General features: G+C 45.7%; 1 protein-coding gene across 2 annotated transcripts; it reads right to left on the bottom strand.

The window, feature by feature from the left end:
• Positions 1-313: 313 nt before the first annotated feature.
• LOC139155513 (polyadenylate-binding protein 2) lies at positions 314-18567 on the bottom strand. Of its 2 annotated transcripts, none has more exons than XM_070730670.1 (7): positions 18455-18567; positions 15934-16048; positions 9544-9611; positions 9344-9450; positions 7423-7510; positions 4798-4952; positions 314-1543 (listed from the first exon to the last, which is right to left on the bottom strand). In XM_070730670.1, exons 1-7 carry the CDS (start codon positions 18455-18457, stop codon positions 1504-1506), a joined length of 576 nt encoding a protein of 191 aa, XP_070586771.1. In that variant the 5' UTR covers positions 18458-18567; the 3' UTR covers positions 314-1503. The 2 variants fall into 2 exon arrangements, with proteins under 2 accessions (XP_070586771.1, XP_070586770.1); XM_070730669.1 differs by lacking the exon at positions 18455-18567 and adding an exon at positions 17952-18167.
• Between the last annotated feature and the right edge of the window lie 309 nt (positions 18568-18876).

Genomic DNA, 18876 nt, shown 5'->3' with positions numbered 1-18876 from the left:
GACCTCATGGTCCATCTAGTCTGCCCTTATACTATTTCCTGTATTTTATCTTACAATGGATCTATGTTTATCCTAGGCATGTTTAAACTCAGTTACTGTGGATTTAGCAACCACGTCTGCTGGAAGTTTGTTCCAAGGATCTACTACTCTTTCAGTGAAATAATATTTTCTCACGTTGCTTTTGATCTTTCCCCCAACTAACTTCAGATTGTGTCCCCTTGTTCTTGTGTTCACTGTAGACCACGCTGTATGGGAATGTTCCCTCCCCTCCCCCCTTTCGGCACTAGCCGACAAAAGTCACATTCCACACTGGTTTCTTCCAAAAAACATCTTGGTTTTTTTTATTTCCCCCCCACCTTTTTTAACATTCTGCTTCTTCCTCTGTTTACCCTCCTGGGATATTTTTTTCCCCCTTTTTTTTCTACCCGCCCTCCCTCTTTTTAAATTTTTTAGAAAGTCATTCTGGCACCCACCCACCAAAAAAAAAATTCCTCCCTGTGTTTTTTTTTTTTCCCCTCCCTCCCACCCCACCCCCACCTGCCCCAGGTTCTCTACAGCGTCAGGTTTCGGTGTATTTCTTCAGGCTAAAAAATAAAAGAATCTGTAAAGATAAAGACACTCAAACAAGGCATATAACAACCTCCCCCCAGAAGAGACCACACACATGGATGAAGAATGAAGGGCGCGGGGACACCTATGATCTGTATGGTGGGCACCGGAGAGGAGGAAGGAAGGAAAGGAGGGGAAGGAAGGGAGCTTTGTTTTTTTTCCAACAGGAATCAATTATTATTTTTTGTTAAAGAATAATGCAGGACAAACATCTGAGATTGGAGTGAAAGGGTGATAAGAGAGGAGTAAGAGGCCGGGATGGATCTTTCTGCAACCTCAGAAAGGAATGCGGGCATTTGAGGATGTTCTGGATGGAAGCATAGGTATTGGGCGACAGATATCTGGATCAAAAAAATAGCAACGAAGGCGCCAACGCCAATTTTTTTCTGGCTAGACTGGGTTGAGGGAGGCAAGGAACAGGAAGAAAGGGGAGGGCGAAGCAAAGCAACGAAAAGAAGTGGGCATCAAGCAGGGAAATAAATTGCACAAAGACACACAATAGAACAAGGGAGCAGCGGAAGAGAAACAAAAGAATCACAGAATTTCAGGAGGGATGGGGACACCTCCCCCGGCATTGCCCCCACCCTCCAAAAAACAGAGGAAGAACTCCCCCCCCTCCCCCCCCCCGCAAAACAAATCTGCAAAAGGAAAGGAAGGGCAGAGGGGAAATTCTCTGAACAATACTACCAGGTGTTTTAACAACAGCTCCGCTGCCCCAATTTTTTTTTCTTTTTTCCTTTTTTCCTCTCCTCCCTCCAGTATAAGTCAGCCCCTCTCTGCACAGCGCAGTTTATATATATAATTTTTTTTTTCCATCATGGTAACAATCTTCATTTTTTTTTCTTTTTTTTTTTCCTCCTTCCTAAAAAACCACTTTTTTGTTTTGTTTTGTTTTTAGTAAGGGGAATACCATGAGGTCGCTCTGGCCCGGCCCCTGCAAAGAAAAGAAGGAAACGGGTTATAAATAAATAAATAAATAAATAAGATTTTTTTAAAAAAAAATATTTATTTTTTTTACAGAAAATGGGTTTTTTTTTAAAAAAAATGTGAAAAATTGGACGCTTCAGCATCTCAAGAGGCCTGCGAATTTTGGTCATTTCCTTCCTTACAACTTTGTCATTTTAAAAAAATATATCTTGCTTTGGATTCTGACGTTACTGTATTTTTCAGACTGTAAGATACACTTAAATTTAGAAGAGGGAAACAACAATAAAAGGTTTTGGTCCCTGCGCGTTCCATTTTTGGAGGTATTTTTCAGCCCAATTTTGTTGTGAGTGGTCCACATCTGGCTCAGCGGGTCACACATTTCAAGGACCAGGAGACGGAGGAATACTGGCATCGCAGGCTAGTCTTCTTGCCATCTGAGTCTGAGAGTGAACCTCCAATTATTGTCTGAGTCAGAGGACGATGGGGACTTTGAGAACCCCCTATTAGATAGATGCCAGGGTCAGAAGGATGAGAGCCAGGCATGAATATCTCTCAAGAAGGAGGTCTAGGCATTGATTAGATCTAGGGGACATTTAGCCACATCCTGTCAAAATATATATAGGAAAGGCTGATGGGAGGTGTGGGCAAGCAACATTCATCATGAAGACGGAGCTTTGAGAGACGGTTTTTGATTCCCTGGGTTTTGGATCCTCCTTTTATAGAAGCTGGTTAAGACCCGAACAGTGAGCGAAGTGACAAATACCAGAGACACCTCATTAGGGAAGATTTATGCCTCTAGCTGGCGAGAATTCACTTATTTCTTGCTGGACTTTTGTGTAAATAATATTTTTGCCTCAATCAATGTTTCTAGTGTGTGTGGATTTGCTGTCTAATAACTAATCCAGCTGGACAGAACAGGTTTTGAGGCTTTTTTCGGTCTGGTTTAAAAAAAAAAAAAAGAGACCAGAAAAACCTCAGAAACAGGGTGGAAAAAAAGCCTTTAAAAAGTTTTTGTTTTTTAAAAGGCCTGAAAACGGGATGGGTGAAGGTCAAAAACAGCTGGCAGATGGGTGGGGTTTCAGCAATATTTGCTCTATAAAACACACAGGCATTTTCACCCCACTTTTGGGAGATGAAAAAGTATGTCTTACAGTCTGAAAAATACAGCAATTTGAAACTTTAATTCAACTTTTCATTCAAAAATCTGATGAGGTCAAAACACAACATTTTTTTACTGAGAGGTTTCTGGAAGGGAAAAAATGATTAGAGGAAGTTGGGAGAACCCAAACTTTCTGCTACTAAGAGAGACATTGGTTAAAAGAGCTCTGCCCCATTTTATGACTCTTCTTGACATGGCTGTTAAGTGAATCACTGCACCGTTTTTAAATGATGACTGCCCCGTTGATTTTACTTATCAAAAAGGATGCAAAGGGGGGTTGTGACCCTGGGGACACAATCCTGCAACCGCCATAAGTGTGAAGTCAGTTGCCAAGTGTCTGAATTTTGATCATGTGACCATGGGGATGTGCTAAAATAAAGTGTGAAAAATGGTCTTAAGTCACTTTTTTCAACGCCGTTGTAAATTGGAACGGCCGTTAAATGAACTGCTGTAAGTCGAGGACTATTTGAACCTGGCAAGAGATCATCCTTGATTTACAACAGCTCACTTAGTGGCCGTTCAAATGGCGCTGAGAAAAATGATTGGGGGCCATTTCTTCACACTTACGTCTATTGCAAGGTCATGTGATTTACATTAGGAAGGTTGACCACTGATTTGCTTTTATGACGATTTTCAGTGTCCCAGATTCACGCGATTCCCCCTTTCGCAGCCTTCGGACAAGCAAAAGTCAATGGGAAGCCGGATTCACAACTGTGTGGTTAAATTTGGTACCACTGCAGTGAGCCCCTTAACAAATGCAACAAAAAGAGAAGTTGTAAAATGAGGCAGGACTCACTTAACAAAACATCTCGCTTTTAGCAAAAGACATTTTGGGACCCTTTTAACACACGTTTTCCTGTAGCAAAGAAGATTTTGGGCTCAATGGTGATCAGATGTTGAGGAACACCAGTCGATTTGGAAAACTCAAGAGAACAGACTAGGTTCCTGGATTGCCGGATCTTCATCGAATCGACTTTTCAAACGCTAAAATTAACGAAGCTGGCTTCCACACAGGGTGTATGAAAATCAATGATTTAATTTTTTTTAAATCAGATTTTTTTTGAAAAAATTAAATCAGATTTCTTAATCAAATTTATTTTAATAAAATGCTTTTGGAATTAAAAAAAAACTCAAGACAGTTTTCTATTTATGATAGACTAATACTTTAGTTTATCCAACGCAAAATGGAGCTTAAGTCACGTAGTGTAAACAGTAACCCCTCGCTACTTCGCAGTTCATCTTTTGCGGATTCGCTCCTTCACGGGTTTTCAAAGGGGGCTTAAATCCATTAAAAAATTTAAATCCATTAAAAATTCATAAAATTCTTCTACAGTACTACTGTACTCTATTAAAGAAACTGGTAGGATATCACATGTAGTTCCAGCTGAGAAACATTATAGAATGGCTGTTTGTTTTTGTTGTTATTATTATTATTATTATTATTATTATTATTATTAATAATAATTAGATTTGTATGCCGCCCCTCTCCGCAGACTCCGGTTGGCTCACAGCAATGATAAAAGCAATATACAGTAACAAATCTAATATTAAAGTTAAAAATAACAATTTTACATTAAAAACCCTAAAAACCCCAGTATATAAAAAAGCATACACACAAGCATACCAAACATACCAGTTCCCCCATGCCCGACGGCAGAGGTGCGTTTTAAGAAGTTTACAAAAGGCAAGGAGGGTGGGGGCAGTTAATGCAAAGGGTGGGTTTTAAAAGTCCAAATACTCGTTAAATACATTAAAAAATATATTTCCTCTACTTCAAGGAACGCATCTCCTGCGAAAAACAAGGGATTACTGTATTGATGTAGTGTATATATATTGTGATATTGGGACTGACAGTGATTAGACGGTGGGTCAGCCGCGGGACAGATGACAGTTGCTTTTCCAAAAAGCACAATTTATATCAAGCCTTTTTACTAGCGACTGAAATCGACTCGATTCGAATCAAATTGCAGGATCTGCTTCTTGTGGACCAATGAAAAGACGCCGGCTGTTTTTAAAGCCTGGGATTGCTACCTAGCCATCTGCAAGCGATAACCACACACACTCCATTCCCACTATACCGCCCATCCCTTTAAGGGCCGCACCTGTAAGCACGCCCTCGGGGCGGCCTGCTGCTGAAGCCACTGTAAAAACGGGCCCTGGAACTGCTATAGCTGGAGCCTCGCCCTCGGTACCGAGTCCTGGGAAAACCTCTATCTGTGGTGCTAATTCCTGGGCGGTTGGTCCGTTTGGGAATCACCTAAAAAGGAAGAGAAACGTGGAGGTCAGGCTTGGCGTGTGTGCATGTATGTTAGAGAAGGGTTGGCATCGGTGAAGGGCGGCACATCTTCAGCGCTACCACTGTGCCCTCCGAGGCTGTCGCAGGAGCACCCATCAGCGTGAGATTCGGCTTCTGCACATGCACAGCAAGCAGACTCTCGTGGGAGGATGCGCAAGAGGGTGAGATTTCAGTGATTTTTGCCAATATTTTCGCTTCCACGCATACGCAGGAGCAAAAAGTAGCCGAAAGTCACTGAAATCTTGCTCGCGCAAGTGTCTTCAACATGAGATTTTGCGTGGGGGTATTTTTCCAACTGAAGCTGTGCACCGACCAGTCCGCGTAACCAGCAGCCCATTACTGGTTGGGATGTGTGTACAGTGATCCCTCCATTATCGCGAGGGTTCCGTTCCAGGACCCCTCGCGATAATCGATTTTTCGCGATGTAGGGTTCCGGAAGTAAAAACACCATCTGCGCATGCTCGCCTTTTTTTTTCATGGCCGCGCATGCGCAGATGGTGGGGTTTGCGTGTGGGCGGCGGGGAAGACCCAGGGAAGGTTCCTTCGGCCGCCCAGCAGCTGATCTGCTCGGTAGCGCAGCAGCAGCGAGGAGCCAAAGATTGGGGTTTTCCAACCGCCCACGCAAAGGGGAAACCCCGATCTTCGGCTCCTCGCTGCTGCTGCGCTACCGAGCAGATCAGCTGCTGGGTGGCCGAAGGAACCTTCCCTGGGTCTTCCCCGCCGCCTTGGCTCCTCGCTGATGCCCGCTCGCCCATTCACCCGCCCGCCCGCCGTTTGCCGCTCGCCCGTTCACCCGCCCGCCCGCCGTTTGCCGCTCGCCCGTTCACCCGCCGCTCGAGAGCAAGAGGAAGGAAGAGAGTGACGTCATTGTGGGAAAAATCGCGATATAGCGTTTCGCGAAGATCGAGATTGCGAACATTGAGGGATCACTGTACCTGGTGGGTGAGAAGGCTTGATCTTTCCGCTCGTTACTCTAGGACGGGGTCAGTAACCCCTGGCTCCGGAGCTGCAGGTGGCTCTTTCTTCCTTCTGCAGCTCCATGTCGGTCAAAATAGGCGTCACAACCACCAATGTGCGACCAGCCACTAGGACATGATTTATTGAGCTTTTCAACATACACACACACAGAGGTAGGCTGACCATGCATAAATCCAAGAAGTTTCAGGAAAAAAAGCCAACTGTATATGTTAATTTTAGCTCAAGAAACAGTCAAGCATGGGAAGGGTTTTGTGGCTCCCGGTGTTTTTTTTCCCCCTGTGGGAAAGGGGTCCACGTGGCTCTCTTGAGCGTTCAACGTTGCCGGACCTAGGAAAATGCAGACACCTCTCTGTTAGCAGAGGGAATTCAAGTAGAAGAGGGTAATTTGTGGGGTCCTTGGTGCTCTCCGAACTGGGTGACTTGCTTGTAGGCGTTTCGTGACCCAACTGGGTGACATCAGTAGTGATAGAAAAGAGTGGGAGTTGAGGAGAAAGGAAAGAGAAGAAGGAAAAGGGAAAAGAGGACGACATCTTACAGACGTTTTTATGACCCAGCCAGGGAACATCATCAGCGCTAGAAGGGAGGGGATTTTGCGAAGTGAAGGAGGAAGAAAAGAAGACGAGAGAGAAAAGAAGGAAAACAGAAGAAGAGGAGAAAGATGAGGAGGAGAAGGACGACTGAGGGGTTCTTGATGCCTTCTGAGCTGGGGGGGGGGGGGGAGAGAGAGGTTGCAGACATTTCATTACCCAGTCAAAGAATATCATCAGTGCTACAAAGGAGTGGGAATTTGTGAAGCAGAAAGAAGAGAAGTGAGGGAAAAGGAGGCGGAGTAGTCCTTGGCGCTTTCTGAGCTCAGATGTTTTCTTGAAGCTTCATTACCAAACTTGGCAACATCAGTACAGTAGTACCTCTAGATACGAGTTGAATTCGTTTCAGAAGGGAGCACGTATGTCGAACAACTCGTATCTGGAACAAATGGCTTTAGACTTTGTTTTTCACCTCCGAGATAACCAAAAGCAAGGATTCTTGCGCCACCTAGTGGAAGCTCGGCTCGTATCCCGAATTTGAGCTCGGGTGTCGAAAAGAAATTTCGCTCCCAGCGTGGCTTTTAACTTGGAATACTCGCATGTGGAGCAGCTCGTATCTAGAGGTACTACTGTACATTGAACAGCTCTGTGTCCTTCTCCATTCACTCCACAAACCCCACTGCCTTCCAGCACTGATGATGTCCCCTAGCTGGATCACGAGACGCCTGCGAAAAAAACCATCAAGCAGAGGGAAAGAGAAAGAGAGCATAAGGGAATTCCATGTTAGACTGATGCAGAGGGAAAGAGATCCGAAGCAGAAAACCTCACCGCCTTAGATGGCTCGGGCCCAAGAGTTATTCAGGAGTTGGGCACAGAACTGTGTCACTCTGTGTGTGTGTGTGTATGTCTAAAAATGGCATACCCACCTTGATCTGTCTCCCCCTGAACAGGGATTCGTCTAACGCTAAGGAGGTCCGCACTGACTCCTTGTCGGAAAATTCAATGTAGGCGAACCTTAAGAAAACCAACAGATAATTAAGACACTTAAGAACATAAGAAGAGCCATGCTGAATGAGGCCAAAGCCCATCGAGTCCTGCATTCTGTGTCCCACAGTGGCCCATCAATTGTCCATGGGGATCTTGAGCAGAAAGAGAAGGCAAGACAATGGGACCCAAGGGAACCCTGCCTGCCTCAACCAACAGAGGCGGCACATGGACATCCGTTTCAATAACCACCTAGGATACACTTGGCATCCATTAATCTGTCTAATCCTGCCTTGAAGCTATCTACGGCTGACAGCTGTCACGACCTCTTCTTCGATTACTGCAACGCTCTCTACATGGGGCTACCTTTGAAAAGTGTTCGGAAACATCAGATCGTTAAGAATGCGGCCACGAGAGCCATCGTAGGGGCTTCCCAGATTCGCCCACGTTTCCACAACACTCCGTGGCCTGCACTGGCTGCTGATCAGTTTCCGGTCACAACTCAAAGTGTTGGTTATGACCTTTAAAGCCCTTCATGGCATTGGACCAGAGTACCTCCGGAACCGCTTGCTACCGCACGAATCCCAGCGACCGATAAGGTCCCACAGAGTTGGCCTTCTCCGGGTCCCGTTGACTAAACAATGTCGTTTGGCGGGCCCCAGGGGAAGAGCCTTCTCTGTGGCGGTCCCGGTCTTCTGGAATAAACTCCCCCCGGGGTTTTAGAACCACCCCCACCCTCTTTGTCTTTCGTAAATTACTCAAGACCCACCTATATCGCCAGGCATGGGGGAACTGAGACACCTTCCCCAGGCTTTTATATTTTATGTTTGGTATGTATGTGTTGTTTGGTTTTAAATGATAGGGTTTTATATGTCTTTCTCTTTTAAAATTAGATTTGTTCCACTGTAACATTGTTTTTATTATTGTTGTGAACCACCTCGAGTCTTCGGAGAGGGACGGCATACAAATCTAATAAATTATTATTAATTATTATTATTTGATACCTCACTATTTACTTCATTTACCGGGAGCTTCACTTAAAGTTTGTTGTTGACTTACGATCACAACCAGGCCCCAAATGACAATTGCTAAGCGAGGCAGATGCTCAAGCAAGCTTTGCCCTGTTTTACAACCTTGCTCGCCACCGTTAAGTTGGTACCGTGGCTGTGACGTGAATCTGGTTCTCCTTTTTAAGCCTGTTTGGTAGAAGGTTGCTAAAGGGGATCATAAGACCCCCACCCAGGATACGATAACCGTCATAAATACAGTTGCCGAGCGTCCACGTTTTTATTTCCGTGACCGCAGGGATGCGACTACAGTTGTACAAAAACGGTCAGGAGTTGAGCCATTAAGATAAGGGGAATGGGCTAAGAATAAACTCTCCTAGGTAAACTCCCTTTTCTCTGCCTCTGACAGATTATTATTATTATTATTATTATTATTATTATTATTATTATTATTATTATTAGATTTGTATGCCGCCCCTCTCTGTAGATTAAACCCCCAAGGACAGGTGCGAAAAAAGATCGTGGGACAAAGCTTAATCCAGTAAAACAAAACCCAGGACAATGAGAAACCCATCAAGCTGCAAGAGCTTCAAAGATGAATTGAACACAAAAGGCTCAGATTCACCATCCCAAGGTGTTTGCAAGCCAGGAAAACTGCTGGAGCCATGTCACTTTTTCCTTTTTGCCTTCCTACATTAAATATATATATATCCCACTTTCTGGCAGCTGGCTTCTGCATCTATTTTTTCTCAGCGTTGGTGGCATGGGAAATTTCTTTCAACCTAACTCTTGATCTTGAAGGAAGCCAAAAAGACAAACTCCACACACACAACGCACACATCCAAGAAAAACTCACCCCTTGGGATGGCCGGTGTATTTGTCACACAAGATGGTCACCCGGTTGACAGAACCACAGCCGTGGAAGTGCGCTTCCAATTCTTCTGCGGTTGCCCCATAATCTACCTGAAATGGAACAATGAGTCCAGTTAAGGGGGTTAACCTGCTGTTTTGTCCTCACTTGAAGAAAGCTGAGGGGGTGGGGAGAGAGACACTCACATTTCCTACGTAAATAGATCTAGCGTCAGCTTCCATCTTTTCTTCTAAAGACATGATAACCGGGCCAGCTAGAGAGAGAGAGAGAGAAAGGAGAATGATTAAATAATGTGGAAGGGAAAAAAATTGAGATATTTTCTAGCTTTTCTTCGAAGAGGTTTCGCTTCTCCTCCAAGCAGCTTCTTTAGCTCTGACTGGGATGGTGGAAATTAGAAGGATTTTTACTCCTTGGAGATAATTGGGCACTTGCATCCTTTTAGCGAGTCCTTAAAAGTCACCTGGAGGCTTATCGGTTTTAAGGCTCACCTGAGTGGTGCAAGTGGCTTTGGAGCCTTTTTTGGAAATGCTGAAAGAACTGTGTTGTATATTGGAGATGGCTGGAATCATATATCCCTCCTCTGTTGAGAGGGGCCTTCGATTTGGACACTGATGGCCTCTTGGACCCCTCTTTCAATTAGGCAGCCTTCTCTCAACAGAGGGGAGGGATAGGACATCACCTATCTCCAATCTACAACATAATCCTTTCCAAGGTGGCTCCCCAGTCATTTCCACCACTCAGGTGACTGATAACATAGATAAACCTCCAGGTGGGCTTTAAGTATGGGCCCATGCTGAAGAATCTCCATAGACGTCCAGGTCATAGTTGTCTCAAAAGTGTTTGTGGGTTGTTGTTGTTTTCAAAAAAGCAACCTTTTTTTCATTGAGGAAGAAATTGCTACAAAAAAGAAAGCCAACACAGGCTGTATTATTAGAGGGTTAAAGTTAAAATTGTGTGTAGGGATAATACGGCTTTATAAGGCCTTGGTAAGGCCACCTTTGGAAGACTGCATCCAGTTTTGGTCGCCATGATACCAAAAAGATGTTGAGACCTTAGAAAGAGTGCAGAGAAGAGCAACAAAGATGATGAAGGGACTGGAAGTCAAAACATATGAAGAACAATTGCTGGAATTGGATATTCCATCAGGAAGGACTTGAGGGGGACACACATGATAGCAGTCTTCAAATATTTGAAGGGCTGGCCCAAAGCACTTGAAGAAGCAAGAACTAAAGAGAAATTTCCTGACAGTTAGGACAATTAACCGGTGGAACAGTTTGCCACCAGAAGTTGTGGAGGCTCCAACACTGGAGGTTTTTAAAAGAAAAACTTTCTTTCTTTCTATACCCAAGATGGCGAATCTATGGCACATGTGCCACAGGTGGCATGCAAAGCCATATCTGAGGGCACGTAAGGCGTTGCCCTATGTCAGCTCCAGTGGGCATGTGCATGCTGGCCAGCTGATTTTTGGCCTTGGGGAGGACTGTTTTTGCCCTCCCTACACTTCTGGAAGCTTCCCTGAAGCCTCTGCTAGAGTGCGAAAAATTGCCGAATGGCCAAACCGGGAGTCCGTTTTCCTGAACCTCTGGTTTGTCCGTTGGGCAGTTTTCGTGCTCCAGGGGCTTCAGTGGAGCACAGGCGTTGGCATGGGCACATGCGCAGTGTGGCACGCAAGGGGGGAGGAGTTGTGTGCTGGGACATGCGCGCACTCCCATTTTTGGCATGCAAGAAGAAAAGGGTTCATCATCACATCTGTCTGAAGTGGTATAGGACAGTGATGGCGAACCATTTTTTTCCTCGGGTGCCTGAAAGAGCATGGGTGCCCATACCCATAATTCAATGGCTGGGGAGAATAGTGGAAGAAGAAGTGATTAAAGGCCTAACAAGATACAGTGGTACCTCGAGATACGAGTTTAATTCGTTCCTGACCTGGGTTCTTAAGTCGAGCAGCTCTTATCTCGAACGACTTTTCCCCATAGGAATTAATGTAAATAATTTTAATTGGTTCCAGCCCTCAAAAAACTCACAAAGTTAGTCTAAATTATGCAGAAAGACAAGTTTTTAATGAAGAAATGTACATGTACATATAAATGAATAATGAAGTTTCTTTCACTTAACTTGTAAACTTTCTTAAACTTTTAAATTTACATATGTTCAACTTCTCTGCCACCCAATCCTGTAGGACAGAGGTCCCCAACCCTTTTTGCACCAGGGACCGGCTTTAAGCGATCAAGAGAGGAATGGGATAAATGAATGGACGGAGGGTGGGAAGGAAGGAAGGAAAGAGGGAAGGGACAGGAACAGAGGAAGGAAGCAAGGAAACTTATGAAAGGGGAGAGTAAGAGAGGAATGAGTGAAGGGAGGGAGGGAGGGAAGAAGGTGGGAAGGAGAAAGAAAAGAAGAAATAGAGGAAGGGAAGGTAAAAGAGAGAAAGAAAAAGAGCTAACTTCCGCGTTCAGCTTCAGGAGACAGCTGCGAAGCCGCGCGCGTGTTTTAAAAGGTTGCAGCTGGCCTGGGGGGCTCGGGGGGGTGCTGGCAAGCCCCCCAGGCCGGCTGCAAGCACCCCCCGAGCCCCCCAGGCCGGCTGCAACCTTTTAAAACACGCGCGCCGCTTCGCAGCTGTCTCCTGAAGCCGAACGCGGAAGTTAGCGTTCGGCTTCAGGAGACAGCTCCTTGGCGCTTGTATCTCGAATTTGGGCTTGTAAGTAGAACAAAAATATCTCTCCCCTCCCAGCTCTTATCTCGAGTTGCTCTTAAGTAGAGCAGCTCTTATGTCGGGGTTCCACTGTACTGGCAAAATGAATTACAGATCAATGAAGACGAGATGGAAGAAGTAGTAGAAAATATATATAAGATAAAGAACACAAGAATTAGAGAGATGAGAAGGAAAATTTTACATAAATGGTACTTCACACCAGTAAAACTAGCACACTTCCAGAGGAAAGGAAAAGGAAATTGCTGCCAAATAAAAGGAGTTTTTATGCATATGCTCTGGGAATGTGTTGAAGTTCAAAAATTTTGGAAGGAAGTACAGAATGAAATTAACAATATGCTAAACATTAATTGGATAATCACGAAAGAATTAGCAACACTAGTTAAACATGGGGAATTACGAGACTTTAAAGAAATCAAAACAGCAGCTTTGGAAAGTGCTCAAGCAGTAGTGGTACTAGGGTGGAAGGATAGTAATAAATGGACAATCCAGAATTGGTACTGGAATTATGGAAATAAGATTAAATAACTTTGATGAAAATAAATTGGGAGAAGCTGATGACACGATGGAAGAAGGTGAAAAGTTATATCTTAAGTAGAATTTATGACGACAATGTGAAAAATAAATTCCAATCAGTTTTTGTATGTAAAGAAATGTAAACCGAAGCTAAGGAAGAAATTGAAATTTATTGGAAATAATTTAACCCCCTAAATGGTGGGGGGGGTTTATTGGTGTTGGGCATTTTTTCTTTGAGATTTTTTTTGTTTATTTGTTGTAATAAAAATTTAATAAAAAAAATTTTTTTTAAGTGGCTGGGGAGAATGAAAAGTTTCCTCTGCCCCAAGAGGCCCTCTGGAGGCAGGAAACGGCCTGTTCCCAACTTCTGTTGGGCCCAGTAGGCTCATGTTTCACCCTCCCAGGCTCAAAGGCTTCCTTGGAGAGTAAAAACGCCCTCTCCCATCCTCCCGGAGGCTCTCTAGAAGCCGAAAATGCCCTCCAGAGCCTCTGTGTGAGCCAAAAATCAGCTGGTCGGCACACACGTGCACACTGGAGCTGAGCTAGGGCAACAGGTCGCGTACCAGGAGATATGGCTCCGAGTGCCACCTGCGGCACACATGCCATAGGTTCACCATCAATGGTTAGGGCAGTGGTTCTCAACTTTTCTGATGGTGCAGCCCCTTAATACAGTTCTTCATGTTGTGGTGACCCCCCCAACCATCAGTCTAGTGCCAATTTTTCCAACAGAGCATTAAGCTGATTGGCAGGAAGGTCAGAGGGAATATCCCCCCCCCCTCCATCCCCGAGGTGGGCTGCTGTTGCAACACCTCTGCAGCTCTGGAACGCAAGTGGAGGATCAAGTGCAATTACGCTTCCTGCACCTGTGCAGGTAGCAAAATTGTACAAAGGGGGGGGGGGTTTGTTTCCCAACATGCAACCCCTGTGAAAGGATTGTTTGACACCCCCCCCCAAAGGGGTCCCGACCCCCAGATTATCTCAGGGACCGCCTTCTGCTGCACGAATCCCAGCGACCAGTTCGGTCCCACAGAGTGGATCTTCTCCGGGTCCCGTCAACTAAAGAATGTCTTCTCTGTGGCAGCCCCGGCCCTCTGGAACCAACTCCCCCCAAAGATTAGAATTGCCCTCACCCTCCTTGCCTTTCTTTAGCTGCTTAAAGCCCACCTCTGCCGTCAGGCATGGGGGAATTGAGACCCTCTTCCCCCTAGGCCTTTACAATTCTATGCATGGTATGTATGTATGTTTGGGGTTTTTTTTATATTAATGGGTTTTTAATTGTTTCTAACATCAGACTACTATTGTACACTGCTTTATTGTTGCTGTTAGCCGCCCTGAGTCTCCGGAGAGGGGCGGCATACAAATCCAATAAATAAATAAAACAAATAAATAAAACAAATAAACAAACAAACAAATAAATAAATAAATAGAGAACCATTGGGCTAGGGTTATCAATCTATCCTGACTCCGAAGGTAGCCATTCGACCTAACAGCCAAACTTTTGTTAAGGGCCTGCTTTTCCCCTCTGTTTCAAGACCTGAATTTCCTAATCAAATTTTTAGAAAAACAAAGAATTTTTGACCCTTTTTCAGTGCCGTAGGCGTTTCTACTTGACAGGAATCAACTGAACACGCGATCACTGCAAGGCAATCGGCCTTTCTGTTCTTCCAGCAGGCAAAATGTCATTTAACATCACCCTGCCAGGCTGTTCTAGCTTTAAGAGAGCAAAGATACAATTGAGTCAACTCAGCAAGGGACAATCCAGCATTTTTAGAGATTTGGGAGTGTGTGTGTAGGTGTATGTCTATTCAAACACACAAGCACACAGAGCCATTCATAGATAGGCACAGAGTGTATCAGAACTGAGGCCCCCTAATATATTTGACTATATACTTTATGTTAAAGTACTTGAATGGTTGGCATTTCCTTCTAAACACTTCCTTAACGGTCGGTCCAATTTATGACTGGCGAGCATTTCTAAAAGAACAATTGCTTTTCCTCTTGAGGAAAAATAAATAAAACATTGTGATTGACCTGTGGGGCCAGAGTTTCCCTCTACACAAAGACACGTATATTTCATTTACAGTGATACCTTGTCTTACAGACTTAATTGGTTCCGGGACGAGGTTCTTAAGGTGAAAAGTTTGTAAGACGAAACAATGTTTCCCATAGGAATGCAATCCCAAAATTAACTCTTTTTGACAGCCGAAGCGCCCGTTTTTGCCCTGCTGGGATTCCCCTGAGGCTCCCCTCCATGGGAAACACCACCTCCAGACTTCTGTGTTTTTGCGATGCTGTGATTTCACTGAGGCTCCTCTCGCTGGGAAACCCCACCTCCGGACTTCCATTGCCAGGGAAGCGCCCGTTTTTGCACTACTGCATCACGAAAACACGGAAATCCGGAGGTGGGGTTTCCCATGGAGGGGAGCCTCAAGGTAATCCCAGCAGCGCAAAAACGAGGGCTTCGCTGGCAACAGAAGTCCGGAGGCGGGGCATCCCAGCGGCAGCAGTGGGTTTGTAAGGTGAAAATAGTTTGGAAGAGGCAAAAAAAATCTTAAACCCCAGGCTTGTATCTCAAAAAGTTTGTATGACGAGGCGTTTGTAAGATGAGGTATCAGTGTATTTATCTGTATCCCGCTTTTAATATAACTCAAGGCGGTGAAAATATTCAACATAGATTCCTCCTATTTTCCCCATAACTACCACCCTGTGAGGTGGGTTGGGCTGAAACAGGAAAAGACCGAAATTTACCCATCCAGTTTTCGTGTCTGAGACGGGACTAAAACTCACAGTCACTGGGTGATTGGCTCAAAGGCACCCAGTCATCTTTCATGCTGTAGTAGGACTAGAATTCACCCTCTCCTAGTAATTGGCCTAAAGGAACCTAGCTGGTTTTCATGCCTAAAGTGAGACTAGAACGCACCTGCTAATCACTAGAACAGGGGTCGGCTTCCTTAAACACTCAGAGGCACAAATATCCAAACTGGAAGCCCCCTCCCCTCAATTCTGGAGCCAACCGGAAGTCCGGTTCTCCCAACATAGTCTCCTCCTAGTGCAGCATCCTTTTTCCTTTACCTATCCTAACCGAAAGCCCTATCAATTGTGGATCCGACTTGCAATAGGGAGCCACAGCAGAGGCATGAAAAGAGTCACATGCAGCTCCAGAGCCACAGGTTGCCGACCCCTGGACTAGACCAAAGAGCCTGTCATCATATATACTCATGGATACAAATGCAAACTCATGCCTATATAAGACATTGTGTGTGTCTACAATCCTTAATAATTAAAAGGTTCTCCTGATGGAGAAGATGGCTGAAATTCAGAATTTCCATGAAGGGAGGGGAGGTCTCACCGTTGCCGGGTGGGGGACTCATGTTCATCTGTTTCTCAACTTCATTTTGCAACTCTTTCAACTTCTCGGCTTCTTCCTCCATCTCTCGTACCCTGGCTTTAATAGCTTCCAGCTCCTGGGGAGGAATGGAAGAGCAGCAATAAGCAAAAATTAAATAAAGAAATAAACAACACCAGAGCACAAATATTTCGGTTGCTAAGCAGGACATTGGTTAAGTGGAATTTGGCCCCAGGCTATGACCATTCTTACCACCGGCTAAGTGAACCTGTGCAGTTGTTGGTCGCATGATGGTTCAGCGAATCTGGACTTTTTCCCCATCAACTTGGGTTACCTGTAAACCAAATAGCTTCCCCCCCTTCTACCTCCTGATTTTCCCCCACTTGGATCCCATCCCCACTTTCTATTCCATTTGAAACAGATTAACCCCATCTACTTATCTGTCTGTCTATCATCCATCTCATCTATCTCCTATCAATCATTTATCTATCTTCTACTTATCTATTGATCTATCATCCGTACATCTATCTGCCATCTTTCTACCTACCATCTATCTAATTTATCTAATCTACATATCTGTCTTCTATCATATACCTACCTAATCTATCTACCTATCATCCATCCATCATCTATCTATCATCTACATATGTACCTACCTACCTATCTCTATCATCTACCTAATCTATTTATCTGTCTCTATCATTTATCTATCTATCATCTACCTGCCAACCTTATCTACCTATCTATCTACCTACCTGCCTGCCTACCTTTTGCAACCCCTACAAATTCCTGGCTCTGTCTGGGATTCCTCCCTCCCCCAGCCATTGTTCCAGAGAATGGAAGCTCCTTCAGCCTTTTTAGAAAGAGGGCTTTTCCCCACCAGATTGGCCCAAATAGCAGGAAGCGCCCATCCTCCGCTAAACACTCTTTGTTCCCAAAGCTGAAAAGTAAGTGAGGCTCTTCCCGCCGTCGTCCCCCACCCCGCGTCCCACCAAAGAATCCCACTTTAGGGACTTTTTCCAAGCAGACATGCGCCCCCCCCCCCAAAAAAAAATCCCTCCAGGACCTGCCTTGTCTTCCCCACCATTCTTTTCAATTGTCTCTCTCCCCCTCCCCACACACATCTTTCATTAAGCCCCATGGCTCAATCTCATCTTTCTTGCTCTCCAGCTGCCCTTCCTTTTCCCACCCTTTTTCTTTTTTTTTCAAAATGCACAAAAAAAAAACAATTGTTCTTCCTTCCCGATAATTTTTTTAAAAAATGTATTGGGCTTTTTTTTAAAGAGGGGTTCCCATCTCTCTTATTGTTCTCTAGCCAGGCATGCCCGGTAAAGAGGAGGAAGAATGTTTTTTAAAAAAAAAAATCTCAGCTTCCTTTCTTCCCTATTCATCTTTTTAATTTCCTTTGTAAAATTTCTCCCTCTCTTCCACACTTAACCACATCTCCTTCCTTCCTTCCTCTTTAAATTTGTCCTTTTTAAAAGTTCTTTCCTTCCTTCCTCCCACATTCATCCCCACCTTTCTTCCCTCTTTAATTTTTCCTCTTTTTAAAATTATTTCCTTCCTCCCTTCCATACTCATCCCCATTTTTCCTTCCACCCTCTTTAATTTTTTTCTTCCTTTCTTCCACTCATCCCCATCTCCTTCCTTCCTCTTTAATCTTTTCTTTTAAAAAATATTTCCTTCCTTCCTCTTTAATTTTTCCTCCTTTTTAATTTTCCTTCTTCCCTTCTACACTCATCCCCATATCTTTCCCTCCTCTCTAAGCTTTCCACCTTTTAAAAATTCTTTAAAATTCTCCCTTCCACTCATTCCCATCTTTCCTTCCTCGGTTTTTAATCTTTCCTTTTTAAATTATTTCCTTCCTCCCTTTTTAATCTTTCCTTTTTAAAAAAGTATTTCCTTTCCCCATTCTTACACACACACACCCCGCTTCCCTTCATCCACCCGCCAAACCCCCGACTGCCTTCTTCGCTCCCCAGCCACACCACGGGCCCCGGTCCTCCGGCCCCAATGCTCACCGGGTCCTCGATGGCGGAGTCGCCGGGGTCGCCCTCGCCCAGGCCGGCCTCCTCTTCCAGCTCCTCCGGGTGAGGGTGGTGGTGAGGGGCACCCACGCCGGCTTGGCCGACCCGGGAGGGCAGCGAGGAGGACGAGAGGGCGCCCCTTGGGCCGCCGCCGACTCCTCCGCCGCCCGCCTCATCGATCAGCATCTCCTCCTCCTCCTCCACCACGCGGAGCCCCCCGCCCTGCTCCCCCCCGAGGCCGCTTCCCCCCAGCCCGTTCCCGTACTGCGACGACAGTCCTCCGCCCGGGCCCCCGCCCGGCTCCCCGCCGCCCCCCAAGGCCGCGAGGGCGCCTCGCCCGCCGCCGCCGCTCGTGCCCTTCACGGACGCCATAGAGCCCGCCGCTGCCGCTACCACCAACACGGCCGCCGCGTTCACCGCCGCCACCACCACTACTGGGCCGCCCGCCTTCGCCCTCGCCGCGCTCTGATTGGCCAACCCGTCTGGCGCCCTCTCACCATTGGTCCGCTCTTACGCTCGCGATTTACGCCTCCGCCTCGCGCTCCTAACCCCGGCTCCTCCTTTAAACCTCGCGGCCGTCAATCAAGAGGCGTCAGTCAGCGATTGGGAACAGCTCGGCTAAGTTTCGACACGCCTTCAAAATGGTGGATTGGAAGCCCGGGGGCGTTTTCCTCCTCCCGCTCCCCCTTTATCTTTTTTTTCTCTTCTGGGGCCCGCCCTCGCGTTGCTGCTCGCTGATTGGGACGGAGGGACGGGTTTCCTCCCCTCACCTTCCTACGGAGCTGAATGGAGGAGGTCAGTGTCAGTCTGTTAGGCCGCCCTCCCCTCCGTTGAAAAAGATTGGTGGGAGCCAGAGAAAGGTGGGGGAGGTTGAAGCGAAGGAGGTGGATTTTGCCCGCCTTTTCGTCGCCAATCTTAA

This window comes from Erythrolamprus reginae, unplaced genomic scaffold, assembly GCF_031021105.1.
Source record: "Erythrolamprus reginae isolate rEryReg1 unplaced genomic scaffold, rEryReg1.hap1 H_26, whole genome shotgun sequence".
Taxonomy (NCBI): domain Eukaryota; kingdom Metazoa; phylum Chordata; class Lepidosauria; order Squamata; family Dipsadidae; genus Erythrolamprus; species Erythrolamprus reginae.
This window is presented reverse-complemented; position numbering and strand designations above follow the sequence as displayed.